Genomic DNA, 24972 nt, shown 5'->3' with positions numbered 1-24972 from the left:
CATTTCTTCTCTTGGCCCTAAATATTTATTTTGGGACTTTAAATGTACTGTATAGTTCAGTAATCCTGAAACTTGGAGTTGATAAAGGATGAACTAAAAATTCAAGGAGAGTTTTATAATTTTTTGTTGTTGAAAGTATACACGGCAAAAATACACCACTTTAATTTCTGTATGTACAATTCTGTGACACTGATTACATTCTTCAAGTTGTACAACCATTCTCTCCTTTTCTGAATTGTTTTTCCCCTATTAACATGAACTCATTGCCTCCTAAACTTCCTGTCTGACTTTTTGAGTTGCTGTTGTCAGTTTGAACCCATGTAGGTAGTTCTTCAAAAGAGCGTAGCATACAAGACAAGTATTCTTTATTAACTAAGCAAACTTATTGTTTGGTTTAAAGGAGACTTCAGGGGATACTTGTAGTTTAAGGTTTAATATTTTAACATTATCTCAGGGCAGCCATTTCAGAGGCTCACCCAGTCTAAATGGCTCCAGAAATTCTGGATTCCAGGAGAATTTTGCATTCTGTTTGACATTTTACCCCCTTTTGACCAGGAATCTGATGCTTAGTGTCCCTTAAGCAGTAACTTCCCCTTACTTCCTCCCATCTGCTCTTGGTAACTATTAATAAACTTTGGTCTCTATGCATTTGTCTATTCTAGATTAAAAAAAGGAACTTTTAAGGTACCTTGAATTTATCACACATTTTTTCATTAAAAAAGCATAATTGACATCTATACTTACTCAGTTGGATATTGACATAATGTGTATTGTTTGAGAAATATAACAGACATGATGAAAATAGTAGACTAAATGATATGCTATATAATGTAATTTGAATTTTTAAACTTTTTCTTTTTTGGTAGTCAAACAAAAACTTGGATATTTCAATTAATGCATCAAACAACTTTAATCTCAATATTACGTGGTCTGTTGGTTCAACAGGTAAGAGAATTTTGGTGTTACATACCTTTGACATGTGTTCCTACATGGAAGTCATTCAAAGATGACCATTTACTGTGATTTTAAATGATTTAAAAATTATTATATGCCATAATCATCATGCTGTTACAGGTGTAGATAATCAGTAACAATATGAACAATGTTTTATCAATTTATTAACTGCCTGTCTTATTCAATTAAAATTAGATGGGTAGCAAATATTGCACACTATTTAATTTTTTAAATGGCAGTGTTATGAAATGCTGTGATTTTAATTAAGATAGATTATTTCTTTAATGAGTAAAGAGGCTGAGATTTCAATTATGTGATTCAATTTTGAAGCTATAAATTTAATTAACCTTAATATTTATATCAAATGATGTAATTCTTCTGTGTGTACTGGTAAAAGTAACAACGTATCTAGCACTTTATAACTTCAAAATATAACTCCTTTGTCAAATTCAGTGCTGAGAGGAGGAAAAAAAACCCAACAACTACGTTTAATAAGTCTTCCATAATCAGGTTTATAAATTGGAACTACTGACTTTTTAGAGTACTTACCTGTATGTTGAATTACGAAAAAATTGTGCTCACTTTCTATACACTTACGTCTTAGGGATTTCTGCTATTTTCCATTTTCTATATTAATGATATGCTGTTGCACAGATTTACTGAAAACTTGTTTTTTTTTTTTTTTGGTATAGAACACATATGGATGCTTAAAAATCCATATTTGATTCCTGAAAATGAAAATGTTTCGCTATTCCAATATGTAGAATCATGGAAGCATAGAATTCAGTAGTGAAGAGACCTTTTGCTATCCTAGAAGCTGTATTACATCTGTAAAGTGCCAAAACAAAATGAGGCACTTAAGCAAACATTTGGACATTTTATTACTGTGGTTCCAAACATACAGTAAAATTTCGGCATTGTGAGTCTCATTAATTAAGAATTCATGATGACTTGTCCTGGTAATTTGAAATTTACTTCTGCATAATAAGCAAGACTCTACAAGGGTTTTAAAACTTGTCTAAAAAATGTATAAACCATTTCTAACCACTTCAGAACACTGCTTTTAGATTACAAGGAATCACTTGTAACTTTCAGATTCCCAAAACCAAATCTCAGAAGTTTGGATTAATCAGGTAGGAGGTGTGGTCAGGGGATGTGCATTTCTGCAAAGTACCCAGGGTAATTCTGGAATAGTCGAACAGTTCAAGATTAGTCCAGTTGCTCATTATACTGATTCTAATTAATTTTTACTGTTCATTAAAGTAGAGGTCTTGTAAGCTTATTGGAAATGTTTTATTCTACTTGGTTGACTTCAGCAAATATTTATTGAGTGCCCAGTGTGCTTTTAACTAATAGAGCGTTTAGCTCATGTTTTAAATTATGGCCTCCTCCTAATTTATTTAAAGAATGATGGTTCTGTTTGTGGTAAGACAAAAAAATTGATTTCTTTTCCATTTTTAATTGGATAGAGACGTTCAAAAATATGTTTTGAAAGGCCCTGTAGAGTAGTAAGTGACAGAGCTCTGTTTTTGGAGCACATATACCCAAGTTCCAAATAGGAGTTTACTACTTAGTGGCTATTTTTTTGGAGCACATATACCCAAGTTCCAAATAGGAGTTTACTACTTAGTGGCTATAAGCTTGGGGGCAAATGCTTTAATCTTTCTGAGATTCGGCTTTCAATTTGAAAATAGAGATGATAATAACTCCCGGATAGAGTTACTGTTAGAAAAAAATATATGACGTTTCTAACCCAGTGCCTAGTAAATAATACTTAATAATTGGTAGCATTTAAAAAATATATTTTTTATAATAAATCTAATGGAAATTATATTTATGGCAAATCTTTTTTGTCATCCTAAATTGTAAAAGGAAGTGATAATTTTGTTTTTTTATGTGTGCAATTGTGAAAAATTGAGTAAGTGTAATTTTTTTTAATTCTTAGAGATTTTTTCCGAGTATGAGTTATTAAATTTGTTGTTACTATTATTTGCATTTTAGCTGGAACAATATCTGGGGAGGAGACTCCTATAGTTTCCAAGACCAATATAAAGGAATACAGAGATAGTTTTTCCTATGAAAAGTTTAACTTTAGAAGCAATCCTAACATTACATTCTACGTATACGTCAGTAACTTTTCCTGGCCTATTAAAATACAGGTAAGTGTTAGTAATATTTCATTCTAATTACTACTGAGTATTTTCTTTACAAAATGAGACACTGTTTTTTGTTAAAGTTGTGGGATAGATGTATTTCTCAAACTGAAGAAAACTAAAACATGTATTGACCCTTGAGGAAAACAGAATTGACTATGAATGTATTCATGAAAAGCGCTCATGCCAATAATATTGAATCTACCAAAATATGTACTAAAATTTTTCAACGAATAGTTTATTTTTAAAGATATGCAGCAAAACTTGAAGTAACTAGGGTTTTCTGGTTAATTTTCTATTTTAATTGAGGTTTAAGTAGATAACCCCTTTTTTATATCCCTACTTGAAATCATTTGCTGTTAATGTAATTTTTCATTAAAGATTTAGGATTAATAGTACTTCTCGGTTACTTCTTTAATTTAAGACCCAGTACTTCTCATTGCTGCTTTCTTTTTCTATGTTGTATGTGCTATGTTTAGAGGTAGGCTGCTAAAAGTTTCAGATTTTATTCTTAGGAAACATTTTTGAGATTTTCTGTTTATCTTTGAAAAGTCAATGTTTATGTTCTTAATTTATGCTTTTATGAAAGAAATCCTATATTGGTGAACTTGGGATTTGCTAATTTATTCACTCCATTATTGACTGGTTGATTGATTGATAGTGGATCTCACGTTGAATTCACATTGATTCCTTGAATAGGTCATATGCTAGATTGTTATTTTAAAAAATATTTTAAAGATTTACAAATCACTTCTTCCCCTTTAAACTAATAAGCAACAGTTTATGCTCTATGATTAGAAATATTTACGTTTTATTTATATTAATTTCTATGTGATCTTTTGTGGGAAGACTGATTTTTTAAAAAATCGTATGTATACTAGAAAAACTCTTTGTTCTTATTTCTAAGGTTGATTTAACATCTAAATTAAGGTAATTACTTAACTGTTCAAGAAATATTATTATAATTACTATTCAGTATAGTTAGTAATGGAAATTTATTTGAGAAGCAATTGTATTTTTTCATTACATAGTGACTGATTTAGATGATGGATACAGTCAATAGACTCCAGAAATATTTTTGTATGGTTTCATTTAGTTCCAACACTGAGGATGGTAGATGTACCGTTTTATTTTCAAAGATTCATACAGAAATACAGATCAGATTTCAATTGGTTTATTCAAATTATTATTAAAGGAGGGAAAAATAGAGGTCACCTATAGAGCTTAATAAACAAAACAGGACAAAACACCAAACTCATGGCCATTGAGTTAATTTTGACCCATAGAGACCCTATAGGACAGAGTAGAACTGCCCCATTGGGTGTCCAAGGAGCGGCTGGTGGATTCGAACTACCGACCTTTTGGTTAGCAACCCAGCTTTTAACCACTGCATATATAAGTAGTAATTAAAATTCATGTAATTGATATATCATTTTAATTGTTTCATGCCCTTTTTATTTTTTTCTTATCTAATTACATTGCATGTTTTAGCAAATTACACAATTACTTTAAAATTTTCATGAATATTTAATTGTCGAAAATTAACTTTCTAAATTGAATTTTCTTTTGAGACTATACAAGGAATATATTCTAGAAACCAAAATCAGAATTTGTGTAATATAATTAAAATACTCCACTATTGTAAAACATGGAAAATAACTGCAGTGGTCAAGATACATAGAGCCTAATTCCTACCTGTTGATGAAATTTATTACTTTAGTCCTGAGGAATATATTATATTAAGTCACATAAGTATGTGAGTTTATTTATAGGGCTATAATAAACTTAGAAGATATTAACATAAAATAGTAAAGTTATTTCAATTTATGTTTTTCCAGTTTTTATATCACTTTATCTTTCTTTGCTGGTGAAGAGAACGAATCATCTTGCTCTTTAATATTTAGTTCCTTTCCTGTAAAGTCTAAGGTTTAAAGAGTCTTAATGTCTTTAGTTTTGTTGTATTTCAAATTTTAATAAGATTTTTTAGAAAAATGAGTTTTTAAACTTCTTGCTATACAAGTTCTAATTTTAGAATTCTGGAAAGATTTATATTTTTAAATTAATACGCCAAATCTTATAATTGAAAAAAGCATTTTAATAAATGTAAAAAATCAGTCTTCCTAAAAATGTACTAGCGTATTTAATTTTTTAAATGTTTTCCTCTTTTTGGATTTATGGTTGCACAGTGGTTAAGAGCTACTGCTGCTAACCAAAAGGTTGGTGGCAGTCTGAATTCATCAGCTGCTCCTTGGAAATCCTATGGGACAGTTTTACTCTGTCCTAAGATGGCAACAGGTTTTTTTGTACATAGGGTCATTATGAGTTGGAATCAACACAACAGCAATGGCTTCGGGTTTTCTTTGGTTTTTCCTTTTTTAACGTTTAACATTGAATACTGGCAAATTCAGATCTTTAAGCTCTGAAGAGTAGATGTTTTCAGTGTTGCTATATAGAATTCTAGCAATCTGGTGTTAAACATAATTCCAATTACTTTGTGAAAATGGAAGATAGATGGCCTCTTCTGTTTTGTCCATTTTTTGCCAATTGTAAGAACACTGGGATGGTGCTCTTGGGATAAGCAAGACTGCACATTTACGTAGATATCCATTCCAATATTCTTGACTAGTTTGTAACAGTACAAAATGGTAGAAATATACTTCATATTCATCCAAAGTTAAATAGTTAGGGCCTGTGAAGTTTCCCTGTTTAAATAGTGTATTGAGTTATAAGATGCATTCAATAAAGTGCATAAGTCTTAAGCAGGCAGCTTTGAACTTTTACGTGCACGTACTCCATAAAGCCACCACCCCGATCAAGATCTAGGGAGATCATTAGCAAATCTCTGGACCGCTCTCGGCTGCTCTCTCTTCTCTGGTACTCACTCTATCCTGTGAGCTCTAGTCGCCTTGGCCCTCTCAGATTCCTAGCTTCGCCTTAACTCAGGGAAAGCTCAGGACTACAACTGTATCCCGCTTCCCTGTGATGTATTTTTGAAACCACAATAATATGTGACATTCGAGAGCATACCTCTTTTCTCTCAGGGATCACTGTCCTGTGTTACCTAATGTTCAATATCTGAAACCATTGTTTCATATATTTTTTTACAACTGTTTCTAGCAGGAGGGTAAATCTATTCCTTGTTACTCCATTTTGGAAAGGAAACAGAAATTCAGCATATAATTTGAGTCTAACAAATAAATATGTGTGGTAGCCATAAATTTGTTCACAAAATGGTAGGGGTGTTACTATGTATATGGTTTTATATTTTTATTTGTAAATGTTATATTTAGAAGCTTGACTTTCATTTCCTAAGTAGTTTTAAAATAGATGGCAGTCAGGTTCTAGACGTAAGTATACGTATTTTAGAATTCATGAGCATATAGTATTGTGGATTCCAGCAAGCTTCAACCTATGAGAAAGTTTACAATCCACAGATCAATTTGTTCATACATATTTATCAACTACACTGTAGGGAGCAATTATCTTGAAAAGTGGCTGAAGTAAAAGATTACAAACAACCTAATTCCTAACTGGAAAGACAAAAACAAAAACATCAGACCGTAAGATACCAAGAATACTTCAGTCAACAGACAAAAATCATTATTTTCTTTTGATAAAATTTTATTAGTAATCTAACAAGCAAAAATATTATTTTTGATATAAATAAGCATTTTATTTTTATTATCACTTCTACTTAATTTGTATTTATATTGGTTTCAGTAGAGTTGCTATATAGAGAACTTTGTGTTAGCTCAAAGAAAATGCTTGAAGTTACTTCATCCTATCTACTTGTAATTCAGTTCTTTGTTTCTTACTATGCTATAGCATAAAAGATGCATGAAGAGTTTAATTTTTAATTATTTGTTGTTTTTGTATAACAAAATGCCTTTGTGTGATATCTCTTTTTGTGAGCCAAACAATTCACATAGATTCTGCTTCAATTAATGACAGTAGTAGTTTCATACTTTTGTGATATAATTACGTAATTTTTAAAATCACACTTCTTTTGAGTACTTGGCAGTTGTAATCTTTCCATATATATTTGAACAGACCAATTTTGAAGCTATTCAGTGAATAAGGAGAAGCTATGACTAACATGTAAGACACTAAGAAAATATTTCATTAGATTTGTTCAACTTGGGTCAAATCTTGTTATTAGTGGGGAAAAACTTAATAGCAGAATTATAGAACTTTTTAAATGTATACAAAGAATGAGGAAAATATAAAGCCATAATCATGTTATTTACTTGGCATCTTCCTCTGTATTCCATTGGTCAAAAGGATAATTAATATATAGTAGTGCTTTGTAGAGAAATGACATATATTAAATTTTTATGTAAATTCTTGGCTACACTTCCCACCAGATAAATATTAAGTAAGTTTATATCACATACAGTATACTTTGCTAGGACATGTAATAGTACAAAAATAGTTTCTATCCTCACATAGGTTATGCAACATACCAGTCAGGATCCTTTCAGTTGCAAATAAAAAAATCCAACTTGAAATTAGCTTAAAGTAAAAAAGGGACATTATAGGCTTAAAAAATGAGGCATCCAGGGAAAGGTGTTTAGGAGGTCCAAGAACTCACTATCCCCTCCTCTGACCCTCTGACCTAAAATTGCATCCCTGACATTCTTTATACTTAGTTTGCTGGAGCTGCCATAAAAAAAAAAAAAAAAAAGTAACATAGTGGGTGGCTTTAAAGAATGGGAGTTTATTTTCTCACAATTCAGGAAGCTAGAAAAAAAAAAAAGAAGTCCAGATTCAGGGCATGACTATAGACAGAGGTCATTCCCTGTCAGTTCCTTGGCACCTGTCCCTTCCCTCATACCCCTGTGTATCTCTATATCTATTCTACTCTTTTTTGTAACTCAGAAGTGATTAAATTTAGGACCCACCCTACTTGGATTTGAGGAAATTAGCATAACAGAGAAAACCCTGTTTCTAAAAGGGATCACATCCAGGTATAGGAGCCAGGACTTCATATTTTAGGGGACACAGTTTAATCTATAACAGCACTCCTATTATGTCATATAAATAATTGTTGAGTTGATGAATGTAATTTTTCTCTAAGTTATGTTTCACAGGGTATGTTGACCTCATTCTATTCTATTTTAGTTAGGTTTATAGCATCCTAATTTAGTGCTGTCTGAGAGAAGAAGGTTTCTCTCTGTCTTAGAGTCTTTATATTGGGGACATATTGTCTCCTATGTTTATGTCTCAGGGACATATTTGTGTTTTGCTTAGGTCGTAAACTGTTCATTGAGCTATTCACTTTGGCCGACATGTATGTGAGTGGTATTTATGCATGGGGGTCTGGATTATATGGACTCCTCTGTGATAGTTAAAAAAAAAAAAACTGTGATAGTTACAGAGGTAATATTCAAGCAGAAAAGCTTCTTAGAGTTATACTGAATCACAGTTCTGCAGGATGACTAGGACTAATAGTTCAGCAATGGGACACGGTGCATGGAGGGAATTCTGGAAAAGAGGGATCAGTTTTTAAAGTTCCAATTAAAGAATTTTCATCAGAGAGCAAATAGAATTTTGAAGCGGCTGGAAAACAAGTTGAATGACAGAAAAGTGGTGGCGTAGGATGGTTGCGGTGGTGGAAAGAGGACAGGAAATAAAGTGGAACGTTTGCTCAGAGCCAGATGATAAAGTGTTTGCAGAGTTAATTATGAAATGTGACTTTTTGCATAGAATAGGGTTTAAAATATTTCTGTATTTCTCCACAGTGGAATTAAAATCAGCCAATTGATGCTATAGGAAAGTCAAGTTCAGTTTAAGGAAGAATTTTAATGAACAGAGTTATCCAGAAGATTGGTTTGCATTGTTTACTAATCAGCTCTCTACCTCCAAAATGTTTAATTAGAGGCTTTATTACATAGAGATATCAAAGATGGGATATAGGTGGCTTTCTGTCTGAATTGGGTGCCTTGTGATTCTGTAATTTTGTAATCATACTCTCAGTATTTTATATTTTAAATAGATGAGTTTTTTTTAATAGCTGTTAATTATTGGAATTTTTACTGTGTTTGATATGTGCTTGATTTATTAAAGGTTTATCTTATTAGAGAATTTGGTGCTACTGTCACTTGCATGCTTTGTTTTAGGTAGGCTGTAAATATTCTGGAATAATCAGAGCTGATGAAATATAAATAGTTTAAAGATTATTTAAGTATACAAAAATAAAAAATTCCAAAATCTTTTGACAACAGGCAACTTGCTAAAAGTATATATATATATAAATGAATATGGAATATAAGTATGTAAATGAATATGAGATACTACAGATCTGTCTATCCACACACATACAAATACATCTATACACATACTACATATAGTATGTGTGTGTATAGGATCACTATGAGTGTGTGTGTGTGTGTATATATATATATAAATATAAAATACTAACTCCTGAAATGGTTGAATGTCAACAAATTCTTTTTGGTACAGTGACTCTATTTCTTCCATCTTCTTTTGATGGTTCCTTTACATATTATACCAATGGTATTGAAGGGAGAAGTCCATGCTGCACTGAAGGCATTGGTGAAAAAACCAGGCTCTGGGAATTTACAGAATACCAACTGAGTGTTTCAAAAAACGGATGCAAAGCTGGAAGCACTAACTCATCTGTACTAAGCAATTTGGAAGATAGCTACCTGGCCAACAGACTGGAAGAGATCTGTGTTTGTGGCCTTTCCAAAGAAACGTGATCCAAAAGAATGCGGAAATTTTCGAACAGTATCATTAATACCATAGACAAGTAAAATTATTGTGAAGGTCGTTCAGAAACAGTTGCAGCAGCGCATTGACAGGGGACTGCCAGAGATTCAGGCCAGATTCAGAAGAGGACGTGGAATGAGGGATATCATTGCTGATGTCAGATAGACTTGGCTGAAAGCATAGAATACCAGACAGATGTTTACTTGTGTTTCCTTGACTATGCAAAGGTATTCGACTGTGTGGATCATAACAAGTTATGGAAAACATTGCAAAGAATGGGAATTCCAGAACACTTAGTTGTGTTCATGAGAAACCTGTTCATGGACCAAAAGACAGTCTTTCAACAGAACAAGGGAGTACTGAGTGGCTTAAAATAAGGAAAAGTGTGCGTCAGGGTTATATCCTTTCTCCATACATATTCAGTCTGTGTGCTGACCAAATAATCGGAGAAGTTGGACTATATGAAGAAGAATGTAGAATCAGGATTGGAAGAAGACTTATTAACAACCTGCCTTATGCAGATGACAAACCTTTGCTTGCTGAAAGTAAATAAGACTTGAAACACTTACTGATGAAGATTAAAGACTACAGTATGGATTGTACCTCAACGTAAAGAAAACAAAAATCTTCAAACTGGATGAATCAGCAACATCATGATAAGTGGAGAAAAGATTGAAGTTGTCAATGATTTCATTCTACTTGAAGCTACAATCAGCACCCATGGAAGCAGCAGTCAGAAAATCGAATGACCTATTGCGTTAGGGAAATTTACTGCAAAAGACCTCTTTAAAGTGTTCAAAAGCAAAAATGTCATTTTGAGGATTAAGGTGTGCCTGACCCAAGTCGTGGTATTTTCAGCTGCCACTTATGCATGTGAAAGCTGGACACTGAATAAGGAAGACCGAAGGAGAATTTAGGCCTTTGAAATATGGTGTTTGTGGTGTAGTGGTTAAGAGCTCGACTCCTAAGCAAAAAGTCAGTAGTTCACATCCACCAGCCAGCCGCCCCTTGAAAACCCTATGGGGCAGTTCTACTCTGTCTTACAGGGTTGCTATGAGTTGGAATTGACCCGATGCCAGTGGTTTTTTCTTTTTTTTTTTTCCTGGTTTACCAGAAGAATTAACAAACTGTCTTGGAAGAAGTATAGCCAGAATGCTCCTTAGAAGTGAGGATTTGTCTCATGAACTTTGGACATGGTATCAGGAGGGACCAGTCTCTGGAGAAGGACGTCATGCTTGATAAAGTACAGGGTCAGCGAAAAAGAGGAAGAGTCTTGATGAGATGGATTGACACAGTGGCTGCAACAATGGGTTCAAACATAGTAATGATTGTGAGAATGGCACAGGGCCGGGCAGCGTTTTGTTCTGTGGTATATAGGGTCGCTGTGAGTCAGAACCAACTGGATGGCACCTAACAACAACGGCATATACCTATATATCTATATCTGTATGTATGTTGGAAACCCTAGTGGTATAGTGGTTAAGTGCTACAGCTGCTAACCAAGAGGTCGGCAGTTTAAACCCGCCAGGTGCTCCTTGGAAACTCTGTGGGGCAGTTCTGTTCTGCCCTGTAGGGTCGCTATGAGTCGGAATCGACTCGATGGCAGTGGGTTTGGCTTTTTTTTTATATGTATGTATGTATTGCATATATGTAGGTATGTGTGCATATATATATGTTTGTTGTAAAGGTAAGTATAAATGGAAAATTGTTTAAACTGTTTTGGCTATACGGTAAATTTCTTGACTGAAATAACATTAGCCTTTGTATTACATTTGAATTAAAATAGTGGCAATTTTCTTTTTCGGTAAAGGAGGCTTTATTACAGGTTGTATTATCAAATACACTTTTGTTTTTTACCTGCTTTCTGTCCCATTTCTCAAAAATCTCTTTAATTTTTAAATTATTTTTATTTACTCATTTATTGTTTTATAAAACATTTTTGTGTGAAATACTTGTCTAACAAGCAGTTATCGTGGTACAAAAACTTCATGTGGGTAAAGATGATAACTGCTATATTAAAAAGTAAAATTTGTCTTATCTCCACTATTGTTCTTGCTGCTAAAACCTACCATCTCCATTTTTTTTTTATGTGTTTGAAGATGACTTGGGAGTAAACATCTTTTTTCAAGATGTTTATTATTTTATTTGTGTGTAAGTAGTGTAATAAATTTTGATAAATTATATTTTTTCTTCATTTCTCATTGCTGAGTCATGTGTATTGTAAAAGTATTTTTTATAACCTCTCAAGTCTTATATTCTTACTAATGTATTTCTAGAAATCAAGAAAATGATTTTCTTTAAAGTGATCAAACAGAATGTAGAAGTTATCAAACGATATCATTAATATCACATGCTAGCAAATATCTGCTGAAGATAATTAAAAAATGACTGCAGCTGTACACTGAAAGGGACCTACTTGAAGTTAAAGCTGGATGGACATGAAATGAGGGATATCATTGCTTTTTTCAAATAGATCTTGGCTGAAAGTAGAGAATCTCAGATGGGTGCTTACAAAACAGAAACAAAAAACCCATTGCTCTCAAGTCTGTTTTGACTCATAGTGACCGTATAGGTCGGAGTAGAACTGCCCCATAGGGTTGCCAAAGAGCCACTGGTAGATTCAAACTGCCAAGCTTTTGATTAACAGTTGAGCTCTTAACCATTGCACCAGGCCGTTGAACGTGTGTGTGTCATAACAAATATGAACTATATGAAGAAGAACGTGGCATCAGGATTGGAGCAGGAATCATTAACAACATGTGATACGCATATGTCACAACCTTACTTGCTGCAAATGAAGGTGATTTGAAGCACTAACTGATAAAGGTTAAAGACTACAGTCTTCAGTATGGATTACGCCTGAATGTGAAGAAAATGATAATCCTCGCAAATGGACTGATAAACAACATCATGATAAGTGGAGAAAAAATGGAAGTAGTTTCATTTTATTTGGATCAACAGTCAATGCCCAAGGAAGCAGCAGTCAAGAGATCAAGTGATGTATTGAATTTTTGCAAATATCCTGCAAAACCAACCAAAAAAACCCAAACCCATTGCTATCGAATCAATTCCAACTCATAAAGTTTAAAAAAGCCAAGTTGCCACTGATGACTAAGATGTGCCTGACCAAAGCCATGGGTTTTTCAGTCACTTCATTTGCATGTGAATGTTGGCTAGTTTGGAAAAGGAAGACAGAAGAATAATTGATGCATTTGAACTGTGATGTTAGTGAAAAATAACAAACATACTGTGGACAGCCAAAAGAAGGAACAAATCAATCTTAGAAAAAAATACAACCAGCATGCCCCTTGGAAGGGCAGAAGATGGGACTTTGACTTGCGTAGTTTAGACACATCATCAGGAATGAGCAGTCACTAGAAAGGACATCCTGGTTGGTAAAGTAGAGGGTCAGTGACAACAAAGGAAACCGTCAGTGGGATGGATTGACACAGTAGCTGCAACAATGGACTCAACATAATGATGATCATGGGATGGTTATACCTAAGGTCCTCATGAGTTGGAGCCCTTTCAATAGCAATTAAATAAAAACAACAACACAGTATGCCTACCAGAGCAGGCAGATATAAGTAGATAGCTATTTATACACAGTTAATCAGGGTTTAATTTCATCATTAAGAGTCTCTGCCATTTTAATATATTATTTAATCAATTTATGTATTTTGAAAAGCTGTCTTAATTTAATGTATATCATTCTAATTTTAAATAAGCTTTCTTCATTGTCTTTGATAGAATCTTTTAAGATTTAGATTGCCAACCTTTAGTATTCGAATATTCTAAAGAAATTCTAAGTTTGACTGTGAGACATATCACTTGTATGATAAATGTGCCAATAATCTAGTAATTAAACAAAATTATTTATTTTTATTTATTTATTTTTTTAATAACTTTTATTAAGCTTCAAGTGAACGTTTACAAATCCAATCAGTCTGTCACATATAAGTTTACATACATCTCACTCCCTACTCCCACTTGCTCTCCCCCTCTTGAGTCAGCCCTTTCAGTCTCTCCTTTCTTGAAAATTTTGCTGGCTTCCCTCTCTCTCTATCCTCCCATCCCCCCTCCAGACAAGAGTTGCCAACACAATCTCGAGTGTCCACCTGATATCATTAGCTCACTCTTCATCAGCGTCTCTCTCCCACCCGCTAACCAGTCCCTTTCATTTCTGATGAGTTGTCTTCGGGGATGGTTCCTGTCCTGCGTCAACTGAAGGTCTGGGGAGCATGGCCGCCGGGATTCCTCCAGTCTCAGTCAGACCATTAAGTTTGGTCTTTTTATGAGAATTTGGGGTCTGTATCCCACTGATCTCCTGCTCCCTCAGGGGTCCTCTGCTGTGCTCCCTGTCAGGGCAGTCATCGATTGTGGCCGGGCACCAACTAGTTCTTCTGGTTTCAGGATGATGTAGGTCTCTGGTTCATGTGGCCCTTTCTGTCTCTTGGGCTCTTAGTTGTCGTGTGACCTTGGTGTTCTTCCTTTTCCTTTGCTCCAGGTGGGTTGAGACCAATTGCTGCATCTTAGATGGCCGCTTGTTAGCATTTAAGACCCCAGACTCCACATTTCAAAGTGGGATGCAGAATGATTTCATAATAGAATTATTTTGCCAATTGACTTAGAAGTCCCCGCAAACCATGTTCCCCAGACCCCCGCACTTGCTCTGCTGACCTTTGAAGCATTCATTTTATCCCGGAAACTTCTTTGCTTTTGGTCCAGTCCAATTGAGCTGACCTTCCATGTATTGAGTGTTGTCTTTCCCTTCACCTAAAGCAGTTCTTATCTACTGATTAATCAATAAAAAACTCTCTCCCACCCTCCCTCCCTCCCCCCCTCGTAACCACAAAAGTATGTGTTCTTCTCAGGTTTACTATTTCTCAAGATCTTATAATAGTGGTCTTATACAATATTTGTCCTTTTGCCTCTGACTAATTTCGCTCAGCATAATGCCTTCCAGGTTCCTCCATGTTATGAAATGTTTCAGAGATTCGTCACTGTTCTTTATCGATGCGTAGTATTCCATTGTGTGAATATACCACAATTTATTTACCCATTCATCCGTAGATGGACATCTTGGTTGCTTCCAACTTTTTGCTATTGTAAACAGAGCTGCAATAAACATGGGTGTGCATATATCTGTTTGTATGAAGGCTCTTGTATCTCTAGGGTATATTCCTAGGAGTGGGATTTCTGGGTTGTATGGTAGTTCTATTTCTAACTGTTTAAGATAACGCCAGATGGATTTCCAAAGTGGTTGTACCATTTTACATTCCCACCAGCAGTGTATGAGAGTTCCAATCTCTCCGCAGCCTCTCCAACATTTATTATTTTGTGTTTTTTGGATTAATGCCAGCCTTGCTGGTGTGAGATGGAATCTCATCGTAGTTTTAATTTGCATTTCTCTAATGGCTAATGATCGAGAGCATTTTCTCATGTATCTGTTGGCTGCCTGAATATCTTCTTTAGTGAAATGTGGGTTCATATCCTTTGCCCACTTTTTGATTGGGTTGTTTGTCTTTTTGTGGTTGAGTTTTGACAGAATCATGTAGATTTTAGAGATCAGGCGCTGGTTGGAGATGTCATAGCTGAAAATTCTTTCCCAGTCTGTAGGTGGTCTTTTTACTCTTTTGGAGAAGTCTTTAGATGAGCATAGGTGTTTGATTTTTAGGAGCTCCCAGTTATCGGGTTTCTCTTCATCATTTTTGGTAATGTTTTGTATTCTGTTTATACCTTGTATTAGGGCTCCTAGTGTTGTCCCAATTTTTTCTTCCATGATCTTTATCGTTTTAGTCTTTATGTTTAGGTCTTTGATCCACTTGGAGTTAGTTTTTGTGCATGGTGTGAGGTATGGGTCCTGTTTCATGTTTTTGCAAATGGATATCCAGTTATGCCAGCACCATTTGTTAAAAAGGCTATCTTTTCCCCAGTTAATTGACACTGGGCCTTTGTCAAATATCAGCTGCTCATACGTGGATGGATCTATGTCTGGGTTCTCAATTCTGTTCCATTGGTCTATGTGTCTGTTGTTGTACCAATACCAGGCTGTTTTGACTACTGTGGCTGCATAGTAGGTTCTGAAGTCAGGTAAGGTGAGGCCTCCCACTTTCTTCTTCTTTTTCAGTAGTGCTTTGCTTATCTGGGGCTTCTTTCCCTTCCATATGAAATTGGTGATTTGTTTCTCTATCCCCTTAAAATATGACACTGGAATTTGGATCGGAAGTGCGTTAAATGTATAGATGACTTTTGGTAGAATAGACATTTTTACTATGTTAAGTCTTCCTATCCATGAGGAGGGTATGTTTTTCCACTTAAGTATGTCCTTTTGAATTTCTTGTAGTAGAGCTTTGTAGTTTTCTTTGTATAGGTCTTTTACATCCTTGGTAAGATTTATTCCTAAGTATCTTATCTTCTTGGGGGCTACTGTGAATGGTATTGATTTGGGTATTTCCTCTTCGGTGTTCTTTTTGTTGATGTAGAGGAATCCAAGTGATTTTTGTATGTTTATTTTATAACCTGAGACTCTGCCAAACTCTTCTATTCGTTTCAGTAGTTTTCTGGAGGATTCCTTAGGGTTTTCTGTGTATATAATCATGTCATCTGCAAAAAGTGATAACTTTACTTCTTCCTTGCCAATCCGGATACCTTTTATTTCTTTGTCTAGCCTAATTGCCCTGGCTAGGACTTCTAGCACAATGTTGAATAAGAGTGGTGATAAAGGGCATCCTTGTCTGGTTCCCGTTCTCAAGGGAAATGCTTTCAGGTTCTCTCCATTTAGAGTGATATTGGCTGTTGGCTTTGCATAGATGCCCTTTATTATGTTGAGGAATTTTCCTTCAATTCCTGTTTTGGTAAGAGTTTTTATCATGAATGGGTGTTGTACTTTGTCAAATGCCTTTTCTGCATCAATTGATAAGATCATGTGGTTTTTGTCTTTTGTTTTATTTATGTGATAGATTACATTAATGGTTTTTCTGATATTAAACCAGCCTTGCATACCTGGTATAAATCCCACTTGGTCGGGGTGAATTATTTTTTTGATGTGTTGTTGGATTCTATTGGCTAGAATTTTGTTGAGGATTTTTGCATCAATGTTCATGAGGGATATAGGTCTATAATTTTCTTTTTTTGTAATGTCTTTACCTGGTTTTGGTATCAGGGAGATGGTGGCTTCATAGAATGAGTTGGGTAGTATTCCGTCATTTTCTATGCTTTGGAATACCTTTAGTAGTAGTGGTGTTAACTCTTCTCTGAAAGTTTGGTAGAACTCTGCAGTGAAGCCATCCGGGCCAGGGCTTTTTTGTTGGGAGTTTTTTGATTACCATTTCAATCTCTTTTTTTGTTATGGGTCTATTTAGTTGTTCTACTTCTGAATGTGTTAGTTTAGGTAGGTAGTGTTTTTCCAGGAATTCATCCATTTCTTCTAGGTTTTCAAATTTGTTAGAGTACAATTTTTCATAATAATCTGAAATGATTCTTTTAATTTCATTTGGTTCTGTTGTGATGTGGTCCTTCTCATTTCTTAATCGGGTTATTTGTTTCCTTTCCTGTATTTCTTTAGTCAGTCTAGCCAATGGTTTATCAATTTTGTTAATTTTTTCAAAGAACCAGCTTTTGGCTTTGTTAATTCTTTCAATTGTTTTTCTGTTCTCTAATTCATTTAGTTCAGCTCTAATTTTTATTATTTGTTTTCTTCGGGTGCCTGATGGGTTCTTTTGTTGCTCAGTTTCTATTTGTTCAAGTTGTCGGGACAGTTCTCTGATTTTGGCTCTTTCTTCTTTTTGTATGTGTGCATTTATTGATATAAATTGGCCTCTGAGCACTGCTTTTGCTGTGTCCCAGAGGTTTTGATAGGAAGTATTTTCATTCTCGTTGCTTTCTATGAATTTCCTTATTCCTTCCTTGATGTCTTCTATCACCCAGTCTTTTTTCAGGAGGGTATTGTTCATTTTCCAAGTATTTGATTTCTTTTCCCTAGTTTTTCTGTTATTGATCTCTAGTTTTATTGCCTTGTGGTCTGAGAAGATGCTTTGTAATATTTCGATGTTTTGGACTCTGCAAAGGTTTGTTTTATGACCTAATAATGTGGTCTATTCTAGAGAATGTTCCATGTGCACTAGAAAAAAAAGTATATTTTGCAGCAGTTGGGTGGAGAGTTCTGTATAAGTCAATGAGGTCAAGCTGGTTGATTGTTGTAATTAGATATTCCGTGTCTCTGTTGAGCTTCTTACTGGATGTCCTGTCCTTCTCCGAAAGTGGTGTGTTGAAGTCTCCTACTATAATTGTGGAGGTATCTATCTCGCTTTTCAATTCTGTTAAAATTTGATTTATGTATCTTGCAGCCCTGTCATTGGGTGCATAAATAAAACAAAATTATTTTTGTGGTTTTCTTTTCCTTTCAGAATACTCAGAATCTTGCTGCTGAGTTGGTTTTTATGAGTTTCAAAAGTGAAATTTTATGTTGGTAACACTTTTTCTTTATGACATATAATGCCATGCAACTGTATCTTGGCCGTATAAAAGGAGGGGAAAAAATTACCGCTGTTGCCGCAGTGCTGAATAATTTGAAAAACAGGAAGAGCACATTGAGCTCCAGTACTTCGTATTCTCCTACGATGGTGTTGCTCATCAACATTTATACATCACAGTTTAAATTAAATTAAATTAGATTGAATCTAAATTACTTGTTCCTGAGTAAATGAGATTTTGTAATTCACTATTAAGTCAATCTGCAAGCTGATGTCATAATTTAGATTTGATTTTTTTATGAGAATGATGTTAAGAATCATTCTTCTCTTTGTGATTCTAATTTTTGTTCTAGACCAGGTGATACTCCCTTACTAATAGTTAACTTATCCCAAACAGATGGAAATAGAACTGAATCCTAATGCAGATGTCTGTAAATTTTTATCACAAGTGTGTCAACATTTCAAACATAGAAGATGAGCCATTTGAACAAAAAATAAGATGAAAAGCTACTGGTTATGTAGGTAGCAATGTAGAGGGTAAGTTGTCTCTTGTGAGTGTAATTTGAAAACTAAGGGTTATAATAAAATATACTGATAAGGACACTCTTACATAATTTTTTTCAAATTACCTCATTTGATACTTATTTGTTCTTGTTTTCCAAATTGTTATGAACTTGAGGAATGTATCATGTATATTTTCAAATATACTTTTTCCTTTTCCTTTAAGCTTTGGTTCGCCATTAAACCAAGGTTGGCATGAGATTAAGATGTGGTATTGGCAATTGTCAATCAGTTTTATCAATTACTTAAAGATATATTAACTGTAGTAATCAGATAATATAAAGATGAGGTATGTATAAAACAGTACTTAAATGTTATTATAGAGTGAAATAGAAAGAATTTATTATAGCTACAAGATAATATGGTTATGATAACTACAGATTTTTTGAAGATTCAGACAAGAAAGATAAATCATATCAAGTCTAGGAAAAAGCATGGAATCACCGTACCTTTTTAACATCTTCATTAAAATATATAATCTAAAAGATGGGTTGCCGAACTATGGCCTGTGTGCCAAATCTGCCTACAGTCTGTTTTTGTGAATATAATTTTATTGAAACACAGCTGCCTAGTCAATTTACTTATGAGTCTAGGGCTACTTTCATGCTATAATGGAAGAATTGAGTAGCTGTGATAGAGACCATATTAGTAACAAAGCTGAACGTGCTATCTTGTCCTCTACAGAAATAGTTTTTTGACTCCTTAACTAAAATACTGTACATAATGTTAGTCATCATAAGAAACAAAATTTGTTTGAATTTGATAAGATGGCTTAAATATAAAATCTCGTTTTCTAGGAAAACATCTCCTAAAGAACATTTTCAACCTTTTTTGTTTGTAAACCCTCTCCCACTTCATTTTAATAGTAATTTAAAAAGTCGTTAATGGTCTTTTGAAATCTAATTCAGTTCTAAAAATTTAATGTACTCATGTAGAATATCCATATGGTCTCATAGATATTTTTAGATAGTTGCTATCATAGTATAATTTGGTCATATGAGCTGTCATTCTTTTTATATATTAAAAATTTTAATATAGGACCTTTATTATTTTTTTAATACTGAAATAGTTCTTTATCAAGTGATACACTTCCCTTGTCTTTTGTGGGGAGTCTGCCTCACGGTGCCCCAGTACGTCAGCATAGAACTGTGCTCCATAAAATTATCAGTGGTGGATTTTTTTCAGAAGTAGGTCATCAGGTGCTTCTTCCAAGGCAGGTTTGGGTGAACTTGAACCTCTAGCTTTTTGGTTAGCAGCTGAGCACATTAACTCCTGTACTACTGAGGAACTCCTAACTTACATAAGGACCTTCTTTCCAGAGTTCATGTTGAAAATGGTTTTTAAACAGGGAGGGTGTCTTGATTAATTTTAACGTAAATTTAGGAAATTATATGATATTGTTTTTTTTAATTATTACTGATAAGACAATTATAGATTATTACTGCTCATGTTTTAGTTAATTATTTTATAATTTTTTCCACTAGTCTAAATTATCTGTTTTAAAAAATAGAAGAGAATGCATTTCTTTCAATTCTTATAATTATGTTATTTTGTGCATATACAGATTTTTTTTAATTGACAAATATATTTACTAAGAATTGATATGGCAATACCATATAGACATTAATACCTTATATGAATACATATACCACAGGAATTATGAGATATGCTGGGATTCATTTTTGCAAATTACAGTCCACAGTTACTGCTTAAGACTTACCAATTTCATCACACTTAATTTTCATGAATGTAGTTGGTGAAAGAAATGATGTAATCTACTACTAATTTTATATCATTTAATCATTTACAGAATGTTTTACACAGTTTAACCCAAAGGTGATTAATGATACCATTTTGATTATGATTTTTAGACATTTTACACATGAGCTTGGTTTTGGAGTACAATTCAGATAAACAGAAATAAACATTGAATTTTCAAGTATTTGTCAACAAACTCAAAGAAGGAATCAATCCCTTATTTGTCCTTGTCTTTTGAGTTGAGCATAATTTTTTAGGCTAGTTGTTGTGAGAATAGAAAGGAATTATGATATACCCACATTATGGAGTACTGCTCAGTGATATAAAGAAATGAAATATTTATACAAGCATCAACATGGAAAAATCCCAAACACATTATGCTAAGTGACAGAATTTAAACATGAAAGATTGTATACCCTATGATTCTGTTTGTTGTCATTCCCGACATAGTAGACTATATGGTTGTCTGATTTAAAATGACCAGTACCATTCCATTTTAGCTCACTTTTTTTTTTTTTTAATGCCTAGGATATTGATGTTTATGCGTTCCATTTCATTTTTGACAATGTCCAATTTTCCTAGAGTCATACTTCTTACATTCCAGGTTCCAATTATTAATAGATGTTTGCAGCTGTTTCTCCTCATTTTGAGTCATGCCACATCAGCAAATGAAGGTCCCGAAAGCTTTACTCCATCCATGTCATTAAGGTCAACTCTACTTTCAGGAAGCAGCTCTTCCTCAGTCATCTTTTGAGTGCCTTCCAACCTGGGGGGCTCATCTTCTGACACTATATCAGACAATGTTCCGTTGTTATTTGTAAGGTTTTCACTGGCTAATGCTTTTCAGAAGTACACAGCCGGGTCCTTTTTCCTAGCCTGTCTTAGTCTGGAAGCTCAGCTGAAACCTCTCTTCCATGGGTGAAGTTGCTGGTATCTGAACACTGGTGGCATAGCTTCCAGCATCACAGCAACATGCAAGCCCCCACAGTTGGACAAACTGACAGACACACTGTCAGTGATAGGATAATATCCATACACCTACAAGGAAGACCAGTTAATATGACTATTATTCAAATTTATGCACCAACCACTAAATCCAAAGATGAAGATATTGAAGATTTTTATTAGCTTCTACAGTCTGAAATTGATCGAACGTGCAACCAGGATGCATTGATAATTACTGGTGATTGGAATTTGAAAGTTGGAAATAAAGAAGAAGGATCAGTAGTTGGAAAATATGGCCTTAGTGTTAGAAACAGTGTTGGAGATCGAATGATACAATTTTGCAAGACCAATGATTTCTTCATTGCAAATACCTTTTTTCACTAACATAAATGGTGACTATACACATGGACTTCACCAGATGGAACACACAGGAATCAAATTGACTACATCTGTGGAAAGAGACCATGGAAGAGCTCAATATCATCAGTCAGAACAAAGCCAGGGGCTGACTGTGGAACAGACCATCAATTGCTCATATGCAAGTTCAAGCTGAAACTGAAGAAAATCAGAGCAAGTCCATGAGAGCCAAAATACGACCTTGAGTATATCCCACCTGAATTTAGAGACCATCTGAAGTATAGCTTTAATGCGAAGGCCAGACGAGTTGTGGAATGACATCAAGGACATCATACGTGAAGAAAGCAAGAAAAGAAAGGAAGGAAGGAAAAGACCAAGATGGATGTCAGAGGAGACTCTGAAACTTGCTCTTGAATGGTAAGCAGCTAAAGCAAAAGGAAGAAATCTTGAAGTGCAAGAACTGAAAAGAAGATTTCAAAGGATGGCTCGTGAAGACAAAGTAAAGTATTATAATGACATGTGCAAAGAGCTGGAGAGAGAAAACCAAAAGAGAAGACCATGCTTTGCGTTTCTTAAACTGAAAGAACTGAAGAAAAAATTCAAGCCTCAAGTTGCAACAGTGAAGGATTCTATGGGGAAAATATTAAATGATCCAGGAATCATCAAAAGAAGATGGAAGGAATACACAGTCATTATACCCAAAAGAATTAGTTGACGTTCAGCCATTTCAAGAGGTAGCATATGATCAGGAACCGATGGTACTGAAGGAAGAAGCCCAAGCTGCACTGAAGGCATTAGCGAAAAACAAGGCTCCAGGAATTGATGGAATATCAATTGAGATGTTTCGACAAACGGATGCAGTGCTGGAAGTGCTCATTCATCTATGCCAAGAAATATGGAAGACAGCTTCCTGGCCAACTGACTGGAAGAGATCCATATTTATGCCTATCCCCAAGAAAGGTGATCCAGCCAAATGTGGAAATTATAGAACAATATCATTAATATCACAGACAAGCAAAATTTTGTTGAACATCATTTAAAAGCGGCTGCAGTGGTATATTGACAGGGAACTGCCAGAAATTCAGGCTGAATTCAGAAGAGGACTTGGAACCAGGGATATCATTGGTGATGTCCAATGGATCCTAGATGAAAGCAGAGAATACCAGAAGGATGTTTACCTGTGTTTTATTAACTATGCAAAGGCATTCGACAAATTATGGATAACATTGCGAAGAATGGGAATTCCGGAACGCTTCATTGTGTTCATGAGGAACCTTACATAGATCAGGAGGCAGTTGTTTGTACAGAACAAGGGGATACTGAGTAGTTTAAAGTCAGAAAAGTGCGTCAGGGTTGTATCCTTTCACCATACCTATTCAGTTTGTATGCTGAACGAGAAGCTCAGCTATATGAAGAAGAACATAGCATCAGGATTGGAGGAAGACTCATTAACAACCTACGTTATGGAGATGACACAACCTTGCTTGCTGAAAGTGAAGAAGACTTGAAGCACTTGCTAATGAAGATCAAAGACCACAGCCTTCAGTATGGATTACACTTCAACATAAAGAAAACAAAAATCATCACAACTGGTCCAGTAAGCAACATCATGATAAATGGAGAAAAGATTGAAGTTGTCAAGGATTTCATTTAACTTGGATCCACAATCAGCACCTATGGAAGCGGCAGTCAAGAAATCAAAAGACACATTGCACTGGGCATATCTGCTGCAAAGGACCTCTTTAAAGTGTTGAAAAGCAAAGATGTCACGTTGAAGATGAAGGTGCGCCTGACCCAAGCCATGGTATTTTCAATTGCCTCATAATGCATGTGAAAGCTGGACGATGAATAAGGAAGACCGAAGAAGAATTGTCACCTTTGAATTGTGGTGTTGGCGAAGAATATTGAATATACCATGGACTGCCAAAAAACCAAAACAAACCTGTTTTAGAAGAAGTACAACCAGAATGCTCCTTAGAAGGAAAGATGGTGAGACTACATCTTACATACTTTGGACATGATGTCAGGAGGGATCAGTCCCAGAGAAGGACATCATGCTTGGTAAAGTACAGGGTCGGCGGAAAAGAGGAAGACCTTGAATGAAGTGGATTGATACAGTGGCTGCAACAGTGGGCTCAAGTGTAGCAATGATTGATGGTGCAGGACAGGGCAGTGTTCATTCTGTTTTGCATGGGTTTGCTATGAGTCAGAACCGACTCGACGACACGTAACAACAACATGATTCTAGTTATGTGAAATTATAGTGGTAGAAAGCAAATACATAGCCTGGGGCCTGAGGAGAGGTTCAGCTGCAGAAAGACGCAAAGGAACATTTTAGGTTGATGAAACTATTCTCTATCTTGATCGTGGTGGAGATTACATGGCTGCGTAGAATTACCAAAACCCATCAAACTGTACAATTAAAATGAGTGAAATTTATTGTGGGTAAAGTAAAGCTAAAAATTAAAAATGCAATTGACCTATAATTACAAGTATATTGCAGATATTATATCTTCCCAAATAAGATGTTTTGAGGACTCTTGTCACCACAGTATATAAGAAATGATGAAATATTTCAAGAGTGAAATCTTTTATTAAAAAGCAGTCTTCTTCGATTTCCCATATCATGTATTTGCACTGAAATCCAAAATTAAAATGGCACTTTAGCACATAAATAAAAATCATACTCTAAATTAAGTAATTCTCTCAACTCAATAACTTATGTCTATATATGGGTGCATTTAATGAATTAATAGGAAAGCTGTACATTGTGTTTTATCACAAGTCTGAAGTGCCAGTTTCAAATATGGTTACATGATTTATTTTATTGAGCCATTGCCCAGGAGGTTAAATGAAAGAATGTGCTAAGCAGTATAAATCAATTTTAAATCTTTAAAGACATATATTTTTTAAAAAATTCTAAGAGCAAGCCAAAAGAAGCCAAAATAAAATTAAAGTATAAATTCTTCATGGTGAGTCAAGATAAAATTAGTAAATATAGAGTGAAACCTGCAAAAGCCAGAACCTGTGTAAGGCAG

General features: G+C 34.6%; 1 protein-coding gene across 2 annotated transcripts in view; it reads left to right on the top strand.

The window, feature by feature from the left end:
* ATRNL1 (attractin like 1) overlaps window positions 1-24972 on the top strand; it is a 697793-nt gene that overhangs the window by 222975 nt on the left and 449846 nt on the right. For both annotated transcript variants that reach the window (XM_023546681.2, XM_003409111.4), the window contains 2 exons: window positions 867-945; window positions 2956-3113. In XM_023546681.2, the coding sequence (XP_023402449.2) occupies window positions 867-945; window positions 2956-3113 (237 nt within the window). The remainder of the gene's footprint in view (window positions 1-866; window positions 946-2955; window positions 3114-24972) is intronic.

The sequence above is a fragment of the Loxodonta africana genome, chromosome 16, assembly GCF_030014295.1.
Source record: "Loxodonta africana isolate mLoxAfr1 chromosome 16, mLoxAfr1.hap2, whole genome shotgun sequence".
NCBI classification, from domain to species: Eukaryota; Metazoa; Chordata; class Mammalia; order Proboscidea; family Elephantidae; genus Loxodonta; species Loxodonta africana.
This window is presented reverse-complemented; position numbering and strand designations above follow the sequence as displayed.